This window comes from Phoxinus phoxinus, assembly GCF_949152265.1.
Source record: "Phoxinus phoxinus genome assembly, chromosome: 1".
In the NCBI taxonomy this organism is placed as follows: Eukaryota; Metazoa; Chordata; class Actinopteri; order Cypriniformes; family Leuciscidae; genus Phoxinus; species Phoxinus phoxinus.
Genome location: NC_136876.1, coordinates 20066318 through 20082517, shown reverse-complemented (window position 1 = coordinate 20082517; position 16200 = coordinate 20066318). Strand labels below are relative to the sequence as shown.

The 16200-nt window shown below is 37.7% G+C and overlaps 1 protein-coding gene across 2 annotated transcripts; it reads left to right on the top strand.

Annotated features, from left to right (window-relative positions):
• Positions 1–5667: 5667 nt before the first annotated feature.
• On the top strand, positions 5668–13613 carry LOC307011100 (uncharacterized protein). 2 transcript variants are annotated; one of them, XR_013800351.1, is made up of 15 exons: positions 5668–6508; positions 6800–6886; positions 7048–7428; positions 8093–8194; positions 8648–8880; positions 9500–9678; positions 9770–9863; positions 9971–10315; positions 10385–10502; positions 10616–10707; positions 10804–10918; positions 11424–11696; positions 11839–12015; positions 12098–12362; positions 12870–13613. XR_013800351.1 is itself a non-coding variant. In XM_079636431.1 (14 exons), the coding sequence occupies exons 1-14, from the start codon at positions 6247–6249 to the stop codon at positions 12286–12288; spliced, it is 2649 nt and encodes an 882-aa protein (XP_079492557.1). In that variant the 5' UTR covers positions 6112–6246; the 3' UTR covers positions 12289–12405. The 2 variants fall into 2 exon arrangements, 1 of the variants encoding a protein (XP_079492557.1); XM_079636431.1 differs by lacking the exon at positions 12870–13613 and having other exon boundaries at positions 6112–6508; positions 12098–12405.
• Positions 13614–16200: the final 2587 nt, after the last annotated feature.

Sequence of the window (16200 nt, the reverse complement as noted above, 5' to 3'; positions counted from 1 at the left end):
TGCATTTGAGCTATAGCCTACGGGTTTCTTAAATATTATTATTAAGTAGGCCTAATACCCTAATAATAATCACTGACACCAGGAAAACCCCTTTTTTTGACCGTAAACATAAAAAAAAAATTGTAGGCTAGCCTATACTAGCCTATACTAAAATAAATATTCCAGGGCATAATATAATCAAAGTGGATTTATTGTTGTATAATGTTGCTTGGTTTTTGTAAGCAGCATGAAAGCATGAATGCAGCTTCAGTTCTATACGGTGATAGCCTACATGGCTATTTTTAGGCTATATCGTGATAATTAAACAGATTAGGGTGATTAAAGCGCAAACAACACAAATTTACCAAACATCGAGACTCAAAATCATATATGTTATGATAATAAATATATATAGCCTATATATATATATATATATATATATATATATATATATATATATATATATATTATACACATAGAACTCTCATAAAATGTTAGATATTTCCCAACGCGGTCGTAAAAATGACAGTGGATATGTTTTATCATTTTTGTTAGGCTACACAGCATCTTCTTAGATTAGCTACATACGTCACAACAAGTTCAGTCATTTCCTCCTAAATTTTATTTTTCAGATTCAACTAGATGAAATCTATTTTTTTTTTTTTTACCTCTTAGGCATATTTTAAAATAACAAATAGGCTGCATGGCTACCTTTTACGTCAGAAATTAATGTTTTAATTATAGAAGGTTGATTATTAGCTATTATTATTATTATTATTATTATTGGTAGGCCTACTGCATGCACCGACCCATTTATAGAGAAATATCGACCGAGAGAAAGCACTGGATGTTTAGGGGTGTCATCATGGCCAGGTGACATGGAAGCGCTCATTATCACATTGCGATGAGGAGGTTGATCAGCGCGAGCGCAGCGGTGGAAATAGTTAACTGCGGTTAGGCTATACTTTCTCTAATAAGTTCCTTCGGTGTATATATAGGCCTATATATAGGCGCTATTTACTTTTACTTTAATCTCCCACTTCTTTGGACTTGGTCTCATGTTGTTGTTGTGCCTGCACACACCACCCTAATGCCTGCATAATTTTACTTATTTGTGTAGCCTATTTAGCCTATCTTTTAAAAACAGATCGATTTTGTAAAAAAAATAAAAATACTAGGCCTATTGCCTAAAAGAAAATAATTAATAATAATAATAATTACAAATAGTATTGTTGTATTCTGTTGATTTGCTTTTGTAATAAAACATGATGGGTTATTTTCCCCATGAAGTTCCCTCATCACAGAAGTTTTATTCCAAATTCACATACGTTCTGTTTCAGACAATGTGAAACCCATTCAAAGCTGCCACAAGAAAAAAAGATTATATAGCCTACATGTAGCCTATATAGTATAATGTTATATATTTTCTTGTGGAAGTTTTGAAGGAATTTCAAAGGCCTATACTTAAATATAATCAGTCAATTATGTCAGCAACTAGATGCATTTAGGCATGTATCCTCAAGACGATCTGCTGAAGTTGAATCTGAGTATCAGAATGGGGAAGAAATGTGATTTAAGTGACTTTTAATGTGGCATCGTTCTTGGTGCCAGATGTGCTGATCTGAGTATTTCAGAAACTGCTGATCTACTGTGATTTTCACTCATAGCCATCTTCATAGGGTTTATGGAGAATGATCCGAAAAAGACAAAATATCCAGTGAACATGCCTTGTTGGTGCCAGAGGTCAGAGGAGAATGGCCAGAATGGTTCGAGCTGATATAAAGTCTACAGTAACTCAAATAAGCACTCGTTACAACCGAGGTCTGCAGAAGAGCATCTCTGAATGAAGTGAACAACACATCAAACCTTAGCATGATGGACTACAGCAGCAGAAGACACACAGGTGCCACTCAGCTAAAAACAAATTTTCACACGGACTCACCAAAATTGGACAATATAAGATTGGAAAACCTTTGCCTGGTCTGATGAGTCTCGATTTCTGCTGTGACATTTAGATGGTCGAGTCAGAAATTGGTGTAAACAAACATGGATCCATCCTGCCTTGTAGGTGTAATGATGTGAGGAATATTTTCTTGGCACACTTTGGGTCCCTTAGTACCAGATGAGCATAGTTTATACTCCACAGTATTGATGCCGACCATGTCCATCTCTTTATGGCCACAGCGTCTTCTGATGGCTGCTTCCAGCATGCCTTCCAGCTTCCTTCCATGTCACAAAGCTCAAATCATCTCAAACTGGTTCATTGAACATGACAATGAGTCGATATCCCAAAATATCTCAGGAATGTTATTCAATTATTGTAAAACGTTAAATGTTTTGAAACAAATGTTCGAAATGTGGAAAAACTGTTACCACCACAACAGTATTTTTAAGAGTCTTTTCTTTCAGAAGCACAAGTTTGTGACGTGTTTGTCGTTTGCTCCATCTAGTGGACAATTGAAAATCTACACTGTCCTCTTGAAAAGCCATACTCTCACCACAACTAAAGCAAGATTAGGTTTGTTTCGCATCTCATTAGACACATTTCTTTCCTTATATTAAATAGGTCTTTATTTAGCCTGCTCTGTTGGCTGCCGTGTTTAAAGTTTAAACCAGCTGAACATCACCTTGTCCAGGATGTAAGACCATCTAAAAGACAAGCAAAGACCAACAAACCAGCATCCCTTTACAGCATCCATTCTCCCAAACATATCATGGATGTATTTTTAACACTTGTTGAAATCCATCATTTATGGCATCATGCTTCCTGCATGTAATTATATGGAGGGGTCACTCAGCGAACGCATGACACATGTGTGGCTGCATCTTCACATCCTCAGGAAATGTGTTTTTAAGAGAGTAGCGGGTGTTAATAGATTTCAGATCGCTTGCAGCTGCTCTCACAAAGTGCTTCAAAGTGAAGAAGCGTTAGATGAAAGACCATCACTTCATCTGTCACAGACATCTTCATGGGACAGAGACACGCAACGTCCCGAAATACAGCCGAGGTCATAACTGCACGCTAGTTTCCTCAAGGACTTAACCTTGAGAGTACTTGTCTATATTTTTCTCACTTTTTTGCCATGAGAAAACTGACTTTGCTTTTCCTGTGCTGGATAGTTTATTGACACGATGAAAGATAAACTTATGCATTAATGACATAAAGTGAAATACTTTCATATTAGCTCATAACCACATATTCATAATTCAAGCATGGAGTTAGCACTTTGAAGGCCTTAGATTAATTAACACAAATGCAAAAAAGTGGATTCAGAACTGACAGCTGTCAGTCAAGTGTTACGTCTGTAGACAGCAGAGTTTTGTCAGTTTGACAAACATGTCAGTTTGTCTCCAGTAAAACCAAACATTAAAACACTAAATAAAACATCTTAGTTCACATTGATTTTACAGTTAATTTGATTGTCTCTTGATTTTAAAGAAATTATGCATTTTTGTTGCATTATGTAAGACTGTGTCTTAAGATCTATGATGACCCACTAGCAGTTAGTCAAGGAACGGTTAGTCTTACTTTTCAGTATCAAATTAGGCCCAATGTACGTTTTTATGTATAACTGACTTATTTCTGTTATGAAGTTATGAACAGTCTTAAAGAAAAAAGTTTGATGACTAACTTGTAAGACTTACAAGTTAGTAAGACCGCTATATATACACCCATAAACAGTTTTTCCCTTAATATTTAGCAAAATTATCGATTTGACAGCACTAACACTGTAGGATGAAGCTCAATAATGACACTATTAGTATGTCTTCATTAAACTGAATTGAGCTGAAAAATGACAATGTTCTTATGCTACAGCCGTATTACAGCAGCTTATATTTGATGAAGTTTGCATCATTAATTCTGTTATTCTTTCATATTACTGTGAAGCTGCTTCGAAACAATTTCTATTGTATAAAGCGCTATAAAAAATAAATGTGACTTGAAGTTCCTCAACAGCCTGACACCGACTTCCAACTCTGAAGGAAGACTGATCTACTAGTTGCACTTCACATGCTGTATATATGGTCGCACCACGTCGTTTTGGCACTTTACTAATCACCAGCTGAATTTGTCATTCAAAATAAATAAATAAATATTCCTTTTAGGTGTAATATTTGCCCCCTAAATTTGATTTTCAGAGTAATATTTGGTACATTTATGAGGACATATTCTTTCTAACCATATATTCTCTCTGCATAAAATGATGTAAATTAAATAAATTCACAATGTGAACCATTAAATGTTTTCATTAAGCTCTTAATAATAAAATAAATACATTTTAATACACATTTTATGTGATAATATATAAGCAAAGAGTATAACTTGAAAAACTACATCAGACCACCAAAATGGGCATTTTGGCCTGATCCCCCATTCATTTCTGACCCTGATACACACACATGTATATTTGACAAACTAAGAAAAAATAAAAGTACCCTATAAGTAATAAATTAAGTCAAACACACACCATGGTGTGCATTATCTAAATAAAGGTGAGCTTTAAGACAGACAAGAGCATAGTAATATAGGCTATTGATCAAAACATCAAGTTGACTCAAATTAATGAATTATGAGGGGGTTCAGTTCTGATAGATTGATTGGTCAAATGGTCACCCATAATTGGGTATAAGTGGCATCTGGGAAGTACAGACAACAACGCTGATGTCACCTTGCTTTTTTACATCATGGAGCCAGTTGGCATATGGGGCAACACAGTCTCACTCCCTACTCGTCAAATGTCTGACGCATGGCTAAGGGAACCTGGCGTCACTTTTTAACGCACTGGGTATACCTTTGGCGTTATTTTTCAACGTGCAGGGTAGTCCTATAGACTTCTATAGAACTCAACAGCGTTGATATTTGACGTCTTGGGTTACCACACCCCAACCCGTTGTCTGCCTTGTATGAGGAGACTACAATAAATATAAATAAAAAGGAATAGGCTCACAAAAAATGATCTATGCCAGGGCGAGTCAAATGGTGGCCCCCAGATCATTTTTATCTGACCCTCCAACTGGTTTTTGATGTTTAAAAACCCTCGCAATCTGATATCAAAGTACCCTCTGCGCAAAGGTTTAGCGCGTTCATTAGCGGTGAGTTTAACAACGCACATGGTGTACAACCGCATTCAGCGGTGAGTTTAACAACACTCAACTGCAGGTAAAACGGCATTAAAAGGTGAGTTTAACAACACTCAACTGCAGGTAAAACGGCATTAAGAGGTGAGTTTAACAACTCCCGTGGCGTGCAAGTAAGCAGTTTAAGCGTTTTCTTGTCATAGGTAGGACACTGCTTTAACTATAACATGCTGGATAACGTATTTTTATCGGAGGTTTATTGATTTTAATAAATATATATAATATGCTACGATTGTGTTCAATTAATCACACAAACGTTTATTTTTTATTATTTTTTATTATTAAATCCTCTAAATTAATAACGCTGACGTCACCGTATGGGCGATCCCAAGGTCCATTGCGATTTTCCACTCGGTAAGTAGAAGGGTTAATTAATAGAGATGGATATTATTCTTACATTTACACATCAAAAACTGTTAAATCGGGACAATAAGTTGTGTTTAGAAACTTTAGATTTGTAAGGTGGCCATTTCTTATGACGATAAATGATAGAAGACATTATACAAATATAGCTTTCTGCACCAAATGTGCAGGCTAGCAAAGTTAGCTAATGTTAATTGAATTCAAGTTCATTTTTGTCGCATATGATCATGTAAGGTAAAATCATAGGGGCATGTTAGATTTTTATGAGACATAAGTGTTAGCTTTATCAGCCAAATTGGCATTTTGAATGGTTGGTATCAATATCAGCCATGAGTGTCAAGATCAGTCCATACCTAGTGAGATATTGTATTGTGAGTTTGCAGGCAACACCCAGCCCTACAGTATTCTGGCCTAATATTTACTATAAGCACCCACAGACCTCCCCACCACATCCCAAAGCATGGGCAAACTAGACCAACATTTTCTCAAGTTCTTAAACCTTTCAGTTATTCAGTATTTATGTAGTTGTATGTAGCATGATCTTAAAATCTGAATTTATATTCTTTCCCTTCTCTCAACAGGTTCCCTAGTCCCTTCATCATTTACTTTAAAACTTCAGCTTCGTTACAAAGCAAAAACAAAGGCACTTTTAAGAGCCACGTTTGTCTAGTTAATTGTTGTCAGTCCGTCTGGTTCTCTGTTGTTCTTGCTCTTTTGCTCTTCCTCCCTATCCCTTTAGTGTTGTCTTGTTTGTCCTTGTTCATCATGAGTGACTATTCCAATTTGGAACAGGTCCTTAATGAGCTTGATGAGCTTGTTGAACATTCTAAATTAAATTATGAACTCCAGATCTTGGACGATTTCATTAATAAGATGCCGGGAGAACAGGAGGCAGGACCATCCACCAGCCATCAACCTGTCCAGAAGGCTCCACCATCCACCAGCCATCAACCTGTCAGGTGGCTGAAGAGAGACAGTGAAGGAAATGTTGTCTATGACAGACCAAGATCATCCCGAAACCAAACGGGTCAGTTTTCTTTTTTCACTCATTACTTAAAGGAGAACTCCTGTGATTTTTCACATATCTAAAACAAAGATATAGATTGTTTTACAACTTGGGATTGAATACATGATTCAGTAATGTGTCTGGACAGTCTGGTATGAGATATGAGGTTTTTATTACATACTCATCCAAAGTGGTATAGACAACAAAATTGGGCCAATACGAGTTTGTATCATGTGGAATAAAATGAGCTTGTCAAAATCTATGTAATTGTAATGCTGTAAAGGTTGATTTAGGTTTTATTTTCTGCTACAGCTACCTACAGTCGTAAGACTGGTGCTCTTACTAGGATGTTGGACAGCAGCGTTGAGATAACCAACTACTGTCCTCCTGACACTGTTGGTATGTTCTTTATTTTGTCTCTATTAGTGCATTATGTTTATAGATTCTAATAATTACAATGTAAATTACATGTTTTTGCGACAGAATAACCTACAACATCCATGTTGCACACTTTGATAGTGTAAAAAATTGTTTTTAAATATGATGTACTATTTTAACAGAGACTTTCCTTGAAGAGCTAAACCACTCACAGGGTGATGACTTGGATGATCAGGAAATGGCACCCGCACCACCACGAGCTTCCTCAGACTGGTCTACTCGAAAAAGTCTCCTCTCAGAGAGATGGGAGAAAGAGAGACCCTGTCTGGTGAATACCATGGTGGCACAACAAAATGCGACAACTCCGATCTGCCAACAATGTGGCAGCAGTCCAGCTGCTGTCCGTTGTCGTGACTGCCGACCACAACCATTCTTCTGTGCTGATTGTGATGTCAGTATACACCGAAACCACGTGTTCCACAACAGGGATGCAACAATAGCTGGATTCTTTCAGCCATTGCCTCCAACAACCTGTGTCGTGGAAAGGGCTCTTTCCCAGTGTGGTAAGCTGTATTTCCTTCTTTTTTCTTTTTTTTTGAGTGTCGCATTTAGGGCTGCACAATTATTGCAATTGCAATATGATCCAACGCAACTCCCTAATGGTAAAATCTGCAAATAATCATGCATAGGTACATTTGTGACATTTTACTTTTATATTCACATCATCCTCATTGACTGTGCAACTTCTGGTTGGTGGGAGTGCGTGAAGAGTACAAAAATTCTGATTGGTGTACTTCAGTCGGTCAGTGGATGTTAGTCTTCTTTTACAATGGCCGTGCTTACCTATCAGAGGTGGCACAAATTAAAGAGACATTTGGAATATTGAACTGAATCAAATCATTCACATTCAAAAATCGTATTGGAAATGGTAATCATGTAACTCTATTACGGTAATCAATCAAAAATGGTAATGGTATCTGTCAGAAAAAGCGCAATTATATATTGTGCAGCCCTAGTCCCATTCTCAGTTTATTTAAATAACTTCACAGTATAATGGGTTTCACAGGAATCTTTTGAGTACTTTCTCTGAAACACACTTAATGACCTTTTATCTTTAAAGCTTTTCAAATCATTGATTTTTCAAATCATTGATGATTATGGAATACTTCCCAGTTAGTACATAGGATGATGCATGTCTTTAATCCCTGCATATGATGTGTCTTTCAGTGTGTATTGTGCCGTTGGAGATGCCCGAGAAAATATGTAGTTGTTCTCCGGGATCGTTGAGTATCAACACAGGAAAAGTTGTTGCTGTGGTTACAATGAATGGTAAGAATAAACATTCCAGATCAAGTGGCTGTAGCGTCCATATCACATTGTGGGCAAAGTGACCATAGGGAGCTGGGTTGGACTTTAACCTGATTCCTCCCCATAGGGCTCTCCCACTCGCTTTCTGCCACTTTTCATTGAATAAAAAAAAACAAGGCTGTGCTAATGGCTTTGTAAATGTGTCCTGATCTATTTCTATTCAAACTATAATTACATACATTACTTTCTCATTTGTATATGTTGTTTTACACACATTTCATTTGCGGAAGTGCAGTGAATCATCTGTTCCTCCTGCACCAGCAAACACATCTCTCATCCCGGCCAGTCCTGCATAGAGCTTTTAAAACCTGTCCCGCGCTGCAGTCTTTTGTGTCGGGACATGCGGCAGGGACCTCTAGTTCCCAATGCATAGTCAGAGTTGTGCATAATACAATGTGTTCTTGATTTTTCCAGGACGATATGATCTCAGTATGCCTGAGATGAAATGCGAGGCATGCAAAGCCACTTGGAGCGCTGGAGTGGATGACTTGGTCCGTAATGACTACTGGCCTGCTACCCTTCACTTTTCTACGGTGTACGCTACAGATGTGTTTTGTTCATATGAAGAGTTGAAGATGGCAGCACCAGGACTGTCTTGCCAAGCATTTTTAAGAATGCTTGATCAACGAACTGTCCGCTTTGGCCGTGTGAGTATTAGTGGTGGGAATCACTAACAACTAGTACTAGTGTTGACGTGTATCGCAGAATGACTATGGTGACATTATCATAACTTTGATTATTATAATTGGAGCATGTTGATGATATCAAAAAACAGTGATTCAGCTATACTCAATACATTGATAGAACATCATATAAGATTCAAAGTCTTTGTGTAAAAACTACCGCTCAGTAAAAAATCTAAATTCGTACACTACATGTACAAAAGTATTGGAACAATTTATCAACTCAATCACTCAAAACATTAGACCTGTGTATAAGATCAAGTATTGATGTCCTTGTCACATCCATCCTAGTCATGCAGTTTGCATTCAGAAAAAAGCAAATAGGTCCATAAAGACATGGTTGGTTAAGTTTGCTGTGGGAGTTGAGTTTGCTGTGAAACTTGTCTTATTTTTATTTGGGACTTTGGTTGTGATGTTTTCTGTCTGTGACATACAAAGAGCCAAAAGATTTCCAATGATGCACTGGGCTGAGCGGCTGCCTGTGGAGTCTCGATGCTGGAGGATTTGGCGTCACCTTTGACCTTATTAACTTTAGTTAACTTAACTGTGAATTATGTTGACATGTTTTACTGTTCTGAAACAGACTGGGAAGATCACAGCAGACAGCTTCAGAAAAAGCTTTTTGGAGTGGGAGGCTGTTAGATTTGAGGTGGATAAGATCTGCAAGGAGGAGCATTTTGTCTGTCCTGCGTGCACCCCAGACATGCTTGCTGTTTCTGTGGACGGAAATCGCAAGCATTACCGCTTTAAGAATGCAGCAAGGTACTTACAAAATGTGTGTAATTTGCAGTGTTGTTAAAGTAACCTTTGCTGTGTCATATTGAAGGTCAATGTGTACCTTTCTTTCATTTAGATCTGAAGAACAAGCCTTATTTGATGGCATCTTCATTGCAAAAGATGATGAAGTAGAGAGATTTGTGGATTACATTCATTCTACCACCAACCATGTAAACTTGTTGTATAATATTCCTAAAAACACCACCAATAACATCTTACAGTTGACATTGTTTGGGTGAGTCCTGACTATTTATATCAACCTTTTTCCATGTTGTAGGTCTCTGGAAGAGGTGTCTGTGGAGGGGAGTGGTCAGCTGCCAGGGAAACGTCTCAGAGATCCTCAAGTAAAATTGATGAGGAGGGACTTGAGCTTGCAGTCTGTCGACATGGAGTTTTTCTCGGCGCTCTCAACATGTTCAGGGGAGAAATCTATGCTTATCCCCTCTACCTGCAGAACAAGCTGGCAAATAAGCCAATAAGCTTTTTTGCAATGGATGTAACCTGCAAGTACTGGCCCTACCTCAACAAAGTGGCAAAAAGCTGCCCAGAGCTCCAGCACCTCCTTAGCATGAAACCATTCCTCTCAGTGTTTCATGCCAAAGCCCATGATTTTAAATGCGAGGTAAGAAAACATTAAACCCTAAACACCTGCAAAGGTATGTTGCAAGCTTTTAAGTATTTTCTTTAATAGGTTAAATGGAGTGGAGCTTACCAACAAGGGGCTGGATTGACACTTGGGGAGGAGGTTGAGCAGTGTAACGCCTTCCTCTCTAGGATTGCTGTGACCACGAAGCACATGTCCAAAGCAGGTAATTAACCACACACTGCACTACTTAGATTGAAAGTGTTACACGAAAATTGTAGCCAGTGAGGGACATGTGGTACAACACAGATTTGTGTATTTTTATTTTATTTTTTGCAGGACGTACAGACATGCTTACACTGATGGCCATGCGCTGGAATCAGCAAAAGTTTAATAACTTGGCTACTTCACTTGCCTGCCGATATCAGAAGGTAGAGATGAGTATCGTTATTTTCTTATATTGTAAATACCTTCTATTGGATATTTTTGTAGGTATTACTTTTGTTTTCTTTCTTTGTTATTTGAAGGCCACAAAACGCCTGGAAAGCCAACTTCAGGACCTGGAAAGCATGAGAATCCAGCTGGCAGTGACACAGGATGAAGTTGAGGGCTGGGTCACTGATATTAAGGAGTGGGCAGAAGGTGAGAGTTATACTATTACTTCAATGTCTCAGTTCTGCAGAATAATGGGAGACAAGTAATTACTGTTTTAAAATTAAATCATACTTACACTGTTTTCTTGGTCATATACTTATGCAATTAAAATGCAAAACTTTAGTATGTAGTGAATGCACACTGGAAATCATGTCAAAACAAAGTGCCCTGAAAGTACCTGAATGGTGCACAGTCCAAAAGTTGGAACATTGGACATTTCTCGCAGTTAGCAGATCCCATCTTGGCTACGTTGTCATTTTCTTTGGTACCCTGTTACATACTTCCTATACACGCTAAGAAATATGAAATTATTATTGAGAGACTCACCTGTCCTTCCTCCAGGAGCTTTTTTTTTATAAAGAAAAAAAAAAGAAGCAAAGAGGGATAATCCTTATGACTTCCCTGTGGCGTTCTGTGTTACATTGAGACTTAGCTCATTTCATTTACTGCCATGAAAATGTAAGTGAAATGTTTACACTTCTTTTCTTCTCAGCAACAACATCCAAAAATAATGCCGATCTTGACGCGGTGACCAGTAGAATGGAGGTGCTGGTGGCCAGCATTAAAAGAAGATCCCAGCGCCTTTACAAAGACACAGATGGCAGCAAAGGTCGGGCCCGGATTCGGCGCAAAATCAGAGAGGATAAGGCCATTCTTAGCTCTGTTGTTGAAAAGTACAACAGTATGGTTCCAGATACAGAAAGAATCATCTTTGACAGCATTCTCTCTGACGAGACAGTTTGGCCATGGCAACTTTCACATGGTGGTATGTACACAAATCTGTTGACAATTTTGTTTGATTCACATAGTAGCACAAAACCAATTATGCCTTATCCCAGATTATCTCAGAAATTCTTTGAAAAATAATCATACTTACAATTGACTTATTTTCCAAAACTGTATCCCAGACGCTGTAGATTTGAAAACCAAGAGGAAGGCATTTGATGTTGTGATGGCAATAAGGAGACTTGAAGAGGAGAAGAAGATTGTTCTGTCTGAGATGGCAAAGCATTGGAAATCTCTTTCCACTCGTGCAGACACACTCAAGGAGATGTCATGCCAGCTTTCCAGTGAGGCATTGGAAAGTACGTATTTAAGTAATGTGTTGTAATACTATACTGTACATTGTAATTTTTTTCTGATAATTTTTTGTTGTACTCCCATAAGGTGAGCTGTGGGCTCTAAATGAAGAAGGGATCAAGGGTTTCCTCAGCTTAACTTTGAGAAAGAAGCAAGAAGTCACCAGAATGATGAAGCATGCAAGAGACTGTTATTCTCAAGTTTTGACTGGAACAAGTATGGACTTCCAGAATGATTGGGATGGATACGACAGTGATTCTGAACTGTCAGACAACTGAGTTTGAGTTTAAGGAGCTCTCAAAGTGAGAAATGAGCATTAACTCACTTTTGTTTTGATTTCTTATATTTGTCAGTAGTGATGTCAAAAGTACCGACTTCGGTACCAAGTCGGTACTGAAATTTAAAAAATGTGACGCTTTGAGCGCTGTTGAGCGGAATCGTTAACACCTCGGAATGGCCGGCCATTGTCACGTGCTCATCAAATATGTCTGTGATTGGCTACAATGATCAGGGCTTCAAAAACATGTTGTAAATATACATCAATAACGCTCTTCAGCGAGCGATTACACAGATACACACGGGAGCGTTTGAAAGCAGGCGTCTATCAGCGGATCGATCCACTGGCGCTGATAGACGCCTGCTTTTGCTTTCAAAACACTTTCAAACACTTCCGTGTGCTCTCAAACGCTCCCGTGCGTTGATCATTGTAGCCAATCACAGACATATCCGATGAGCTGAACACAATGGCCAATCAGAGGTGTTTATGATTACGCTCAACAGCGCTCAAAGCGTCACATTTTTTTAATTTCAGTACCGACTTGGTACCGAAGTCGGTACTTTTGACAACACTATTTGTCAGTGTTTCCTTTTTAGTTTTTTAGCAGTGGGGGCAGGTCCAAAAAAATCACCAGTTAACTTAAATTTGCAAGACCAGGCTTAAATGAACTGACAACATAAGTTAAATGACTTGCGGTTCTCAAGGAAGTACACACACAATCTCAACTGGCTTATCATCCGGACAGCGTCTCTTTTTTCTTTCTCCCTATTTCTGCCGAGTGACGCGCGTGCCCGCTCGCGGTGTGAAGCGTGTGTCCGCGCTATTCTCCGACATGCACTCTAACAATGCAGCCCTATTTTTGATTCCGTGGGGGGCAGAAATGTTGCTGTGGGGGACCACCACGGTCAAATCAACATGAAAACACTGTTTGTAAGTCAGATATGCTTGAATAATAGTAATTATCATATCTACATGTGACATTACAACAATAATGTAGTTATACAAACTGAAATTAATTTAAGTAACTGTTTTTCCAATAGTCCTCTTCTGTTTATGGTAGAACAAAACTATGTGCAGAAAAGTTTGCAGGAAGGTGGGACATGTCCTAATGTTACATTTGATTTTTTTGTTCATAATTAAATGTTTTGAAGAGTGTATTGGACAAATTGGATTTTCCTTGATCTTCAACAGATATTGCTAAGGAATGCTAGTCACGTGTATATGAAGTTCTTAAGTTATTGTCAGTTATTGACCATTAAAACCTCCATATGTTCCCGTGTAAATGTGTATTGTAATAATAATAATAAACATAATTCCACTGATGTCATCTGCTGTGCAAATCTGAGTTTTTCGACAGTTTAATATGGACACACAAACCCATTTTTTCTGAATTTGGACTCTTAAATCTACTCACCTGCTAAAGATGGTCTCTGAAAGGGATAGTTCACTTTAAAATGAAAAATCTGTCATCATTTACTCTCCCTCAAGTTGTTTCAAACCTGTATGAATTTCTTTCTTCTGTTGAACGCTAAGGAAAATATTTTGAAGAATGTCGGTAACCAAACAGTTAACTGGTCCCATTGACTTCCCTAGTATGTAAAAAAAAAAATACTATGGCAGTCAATGGGTACAGACTACTGTTTGGTTACTGACATTCTTCAAAATATCTCCCTTTGTGTTCAGCAGAAGAAATAAATTCATACAGGTTTGAAACAACTTGAGGGTGAGTGATGATGACAAAATTTTCATTTTAAAGTGAAGTATCCCTTTAATAACTACATTTCCTGATCTAAGCACTTTGATTTGCCTTATAATATACTATATAAAAAAACTATAGTTAAGTGTTTAAAAATACAGCCTAATGGCTTGTTTGATTAATTTGCATTTGTTTTAACTTGTACTGTTGTGAAAAACAAAAAATAAACTATACAAAGAGAAGCGTTTTTATTATTATTTTCCATTCATATTTATTTTAAAAAAGGCAATTTTCTAATTTTGTGGTTGATAAATGTTAATAGCGGAGACTAAAGGGTAAAAAACATGAGCAAATGTATGTGTGGGACTTTGAAATCACTAAAATCACTTTGCATTATTAGTTGTTTTAAATGAATTACTTTTTTGGAAATATCAATTTATGGGTTAGGGTTAGTGTACATATACAACATGTGTTTGGGCATTTTTGGCACACTGCTTCCTCAGCCTACTGCACACAGACATAACTCACACATCTCATTCAACCATTTCACAAGCTGATGAAAGGGTCGTGACATGGGTCAGAAGGTATCAGAGGTCATAAATAATGAACCAATGCATCAGCTCTGCTCCTATAGGCACCTTGGTGTGTATATGAACAATACCTTTGGCTGGAAGGCCCGTGTTGAAAGTGGGTGTTATCATTTAGAGCAAACACTCACGGTGAATCAGAGGGTTTATGTTATACAATGCTGCATTACAGAGTATTTTAATATGACTGTCAAGAAGGTTGTGGAGAGGAATAGAAACCAGTCTCTCCAGGCAAGCATAAAGAATGTGGTCTGATCCATCTTTATTCTCCATACCAAGTATGGGCTCTTATCCTCTGGCAGAAGATATGGGTACCCCAATCTAAACTTAACATTTCTAAACTATAGGCCTATTTGGACCTACCTCAATTAAAACTTTGAATAATGTTGTTTGAGGCTGGTTGTGCAATAGCTTCATGATACAATTTCAAATAGTTGTGTGTTGCCCTTGTCACTGTTTGTGAAAGATGAGCAATAGATTGTTGCTGTGTGATGTGCTTCAGTCTGACTACATATCACTTTGTTTATGTTGTTTTTTATTGCAAGTATATGTCAGCTGTATGATAAAACAATATGTCAAGTGTTTTGTGTGAAGCATTTGAACTCAAGGCAGATATCCCTCTGGGGAGAATAAAGGAGGCTATCGCCCAAAGTGCATCATCTGCAAACCATGATATGTAAAAATTTAAACGTTGTCGTAGGACTATAGCAAACACATCGTTGGAAAGGTATCAACCTGGAGAGTAACATATGTCAGTCTGAAGAGGATACATTACTCCTGCTTTGAAATATTGACCTCTGAACCTTGAACCCAGTCCATCTTTGAAGGCTTGTCATTTAGCAACAGAAGGTGCTAAACACATAAGAACAGCAGTTATAGAATGCTCTGTGCCTCTGCTGCCATGTAGATATGGTCACCAAAGTTTACCCATTGTAAGCACTGTCAAATATGGTAATAAGCTATTTTCACCTATTTAACGATTATATTTTTAAAATCTGATGACACCAGTGTGTTCCCCATCCCAAAAAAACGCAGGGTATTTCCAAAATTTTACACTTTTAACTTCTAATTATGAGAAATATAACAATATACTTTAAAACTACAACTCCCTAAGAGACGCGCCACAGAAGCTGTTAAAAAGCGTGTGCACTTGTAGTTAATATATGTTCCCGCCGAGCAGCACATACTACGTCACTTACTGGAACAAAGCTGAGCAACGTGTTGCACTCTATGGTTGCACTTGCTGGTGAGACCTATTTCCCGAATCCTCTTAATATTCTTATTTTATTTTTTTCATTTTTATTTAGTATGTATGGTTTTTTGTTTTGTTTTTATTGTGTTCTTATTTTGTTTGTTTTGTTCTTTGTCTCTGGTATGGTATGTCTGTATAAATGTTTGATTGTATATTGATGGTTTTACACGTTGTACCCATTGTTGCCTTCAATAAAAAAAATAAAAAAAACGTGTTGCTGGTGACAAAACCAATGATTAGCCTATATATATATATGTACATTGAAGCGATACTGGCGTTAAAGACCACCTGATCACTGTCCGATTATGTGGGATATGGGCTTTGAAATCGTCTTGCTCGGATCATATCGTAATGTTCTGTATTACACTACAGCATACT

Coding starts and splice junctions, on each gene's coding strand:
- LOC307011100 (XM_079636431.1), top strand. CDS start 6,247: ATGAGTGACTATTCCAATTTGGAACAGGTCCTTAATGAGCTTGATGAG. Junction 6,887..7,047: donor CTGTCCTCCTGACACTGTTG/GTATGTTCTTTA, acceptor CTATTTTAACAG/AGACTTTCCTTGAAGAGCTA. Junction 11,697..11,838: donor ATGGCAACTTTCACATGGTG/GTATGTACACAA, acceptor ACTGTATCCCAG/ACGCTGTAGATTTGAAAACC.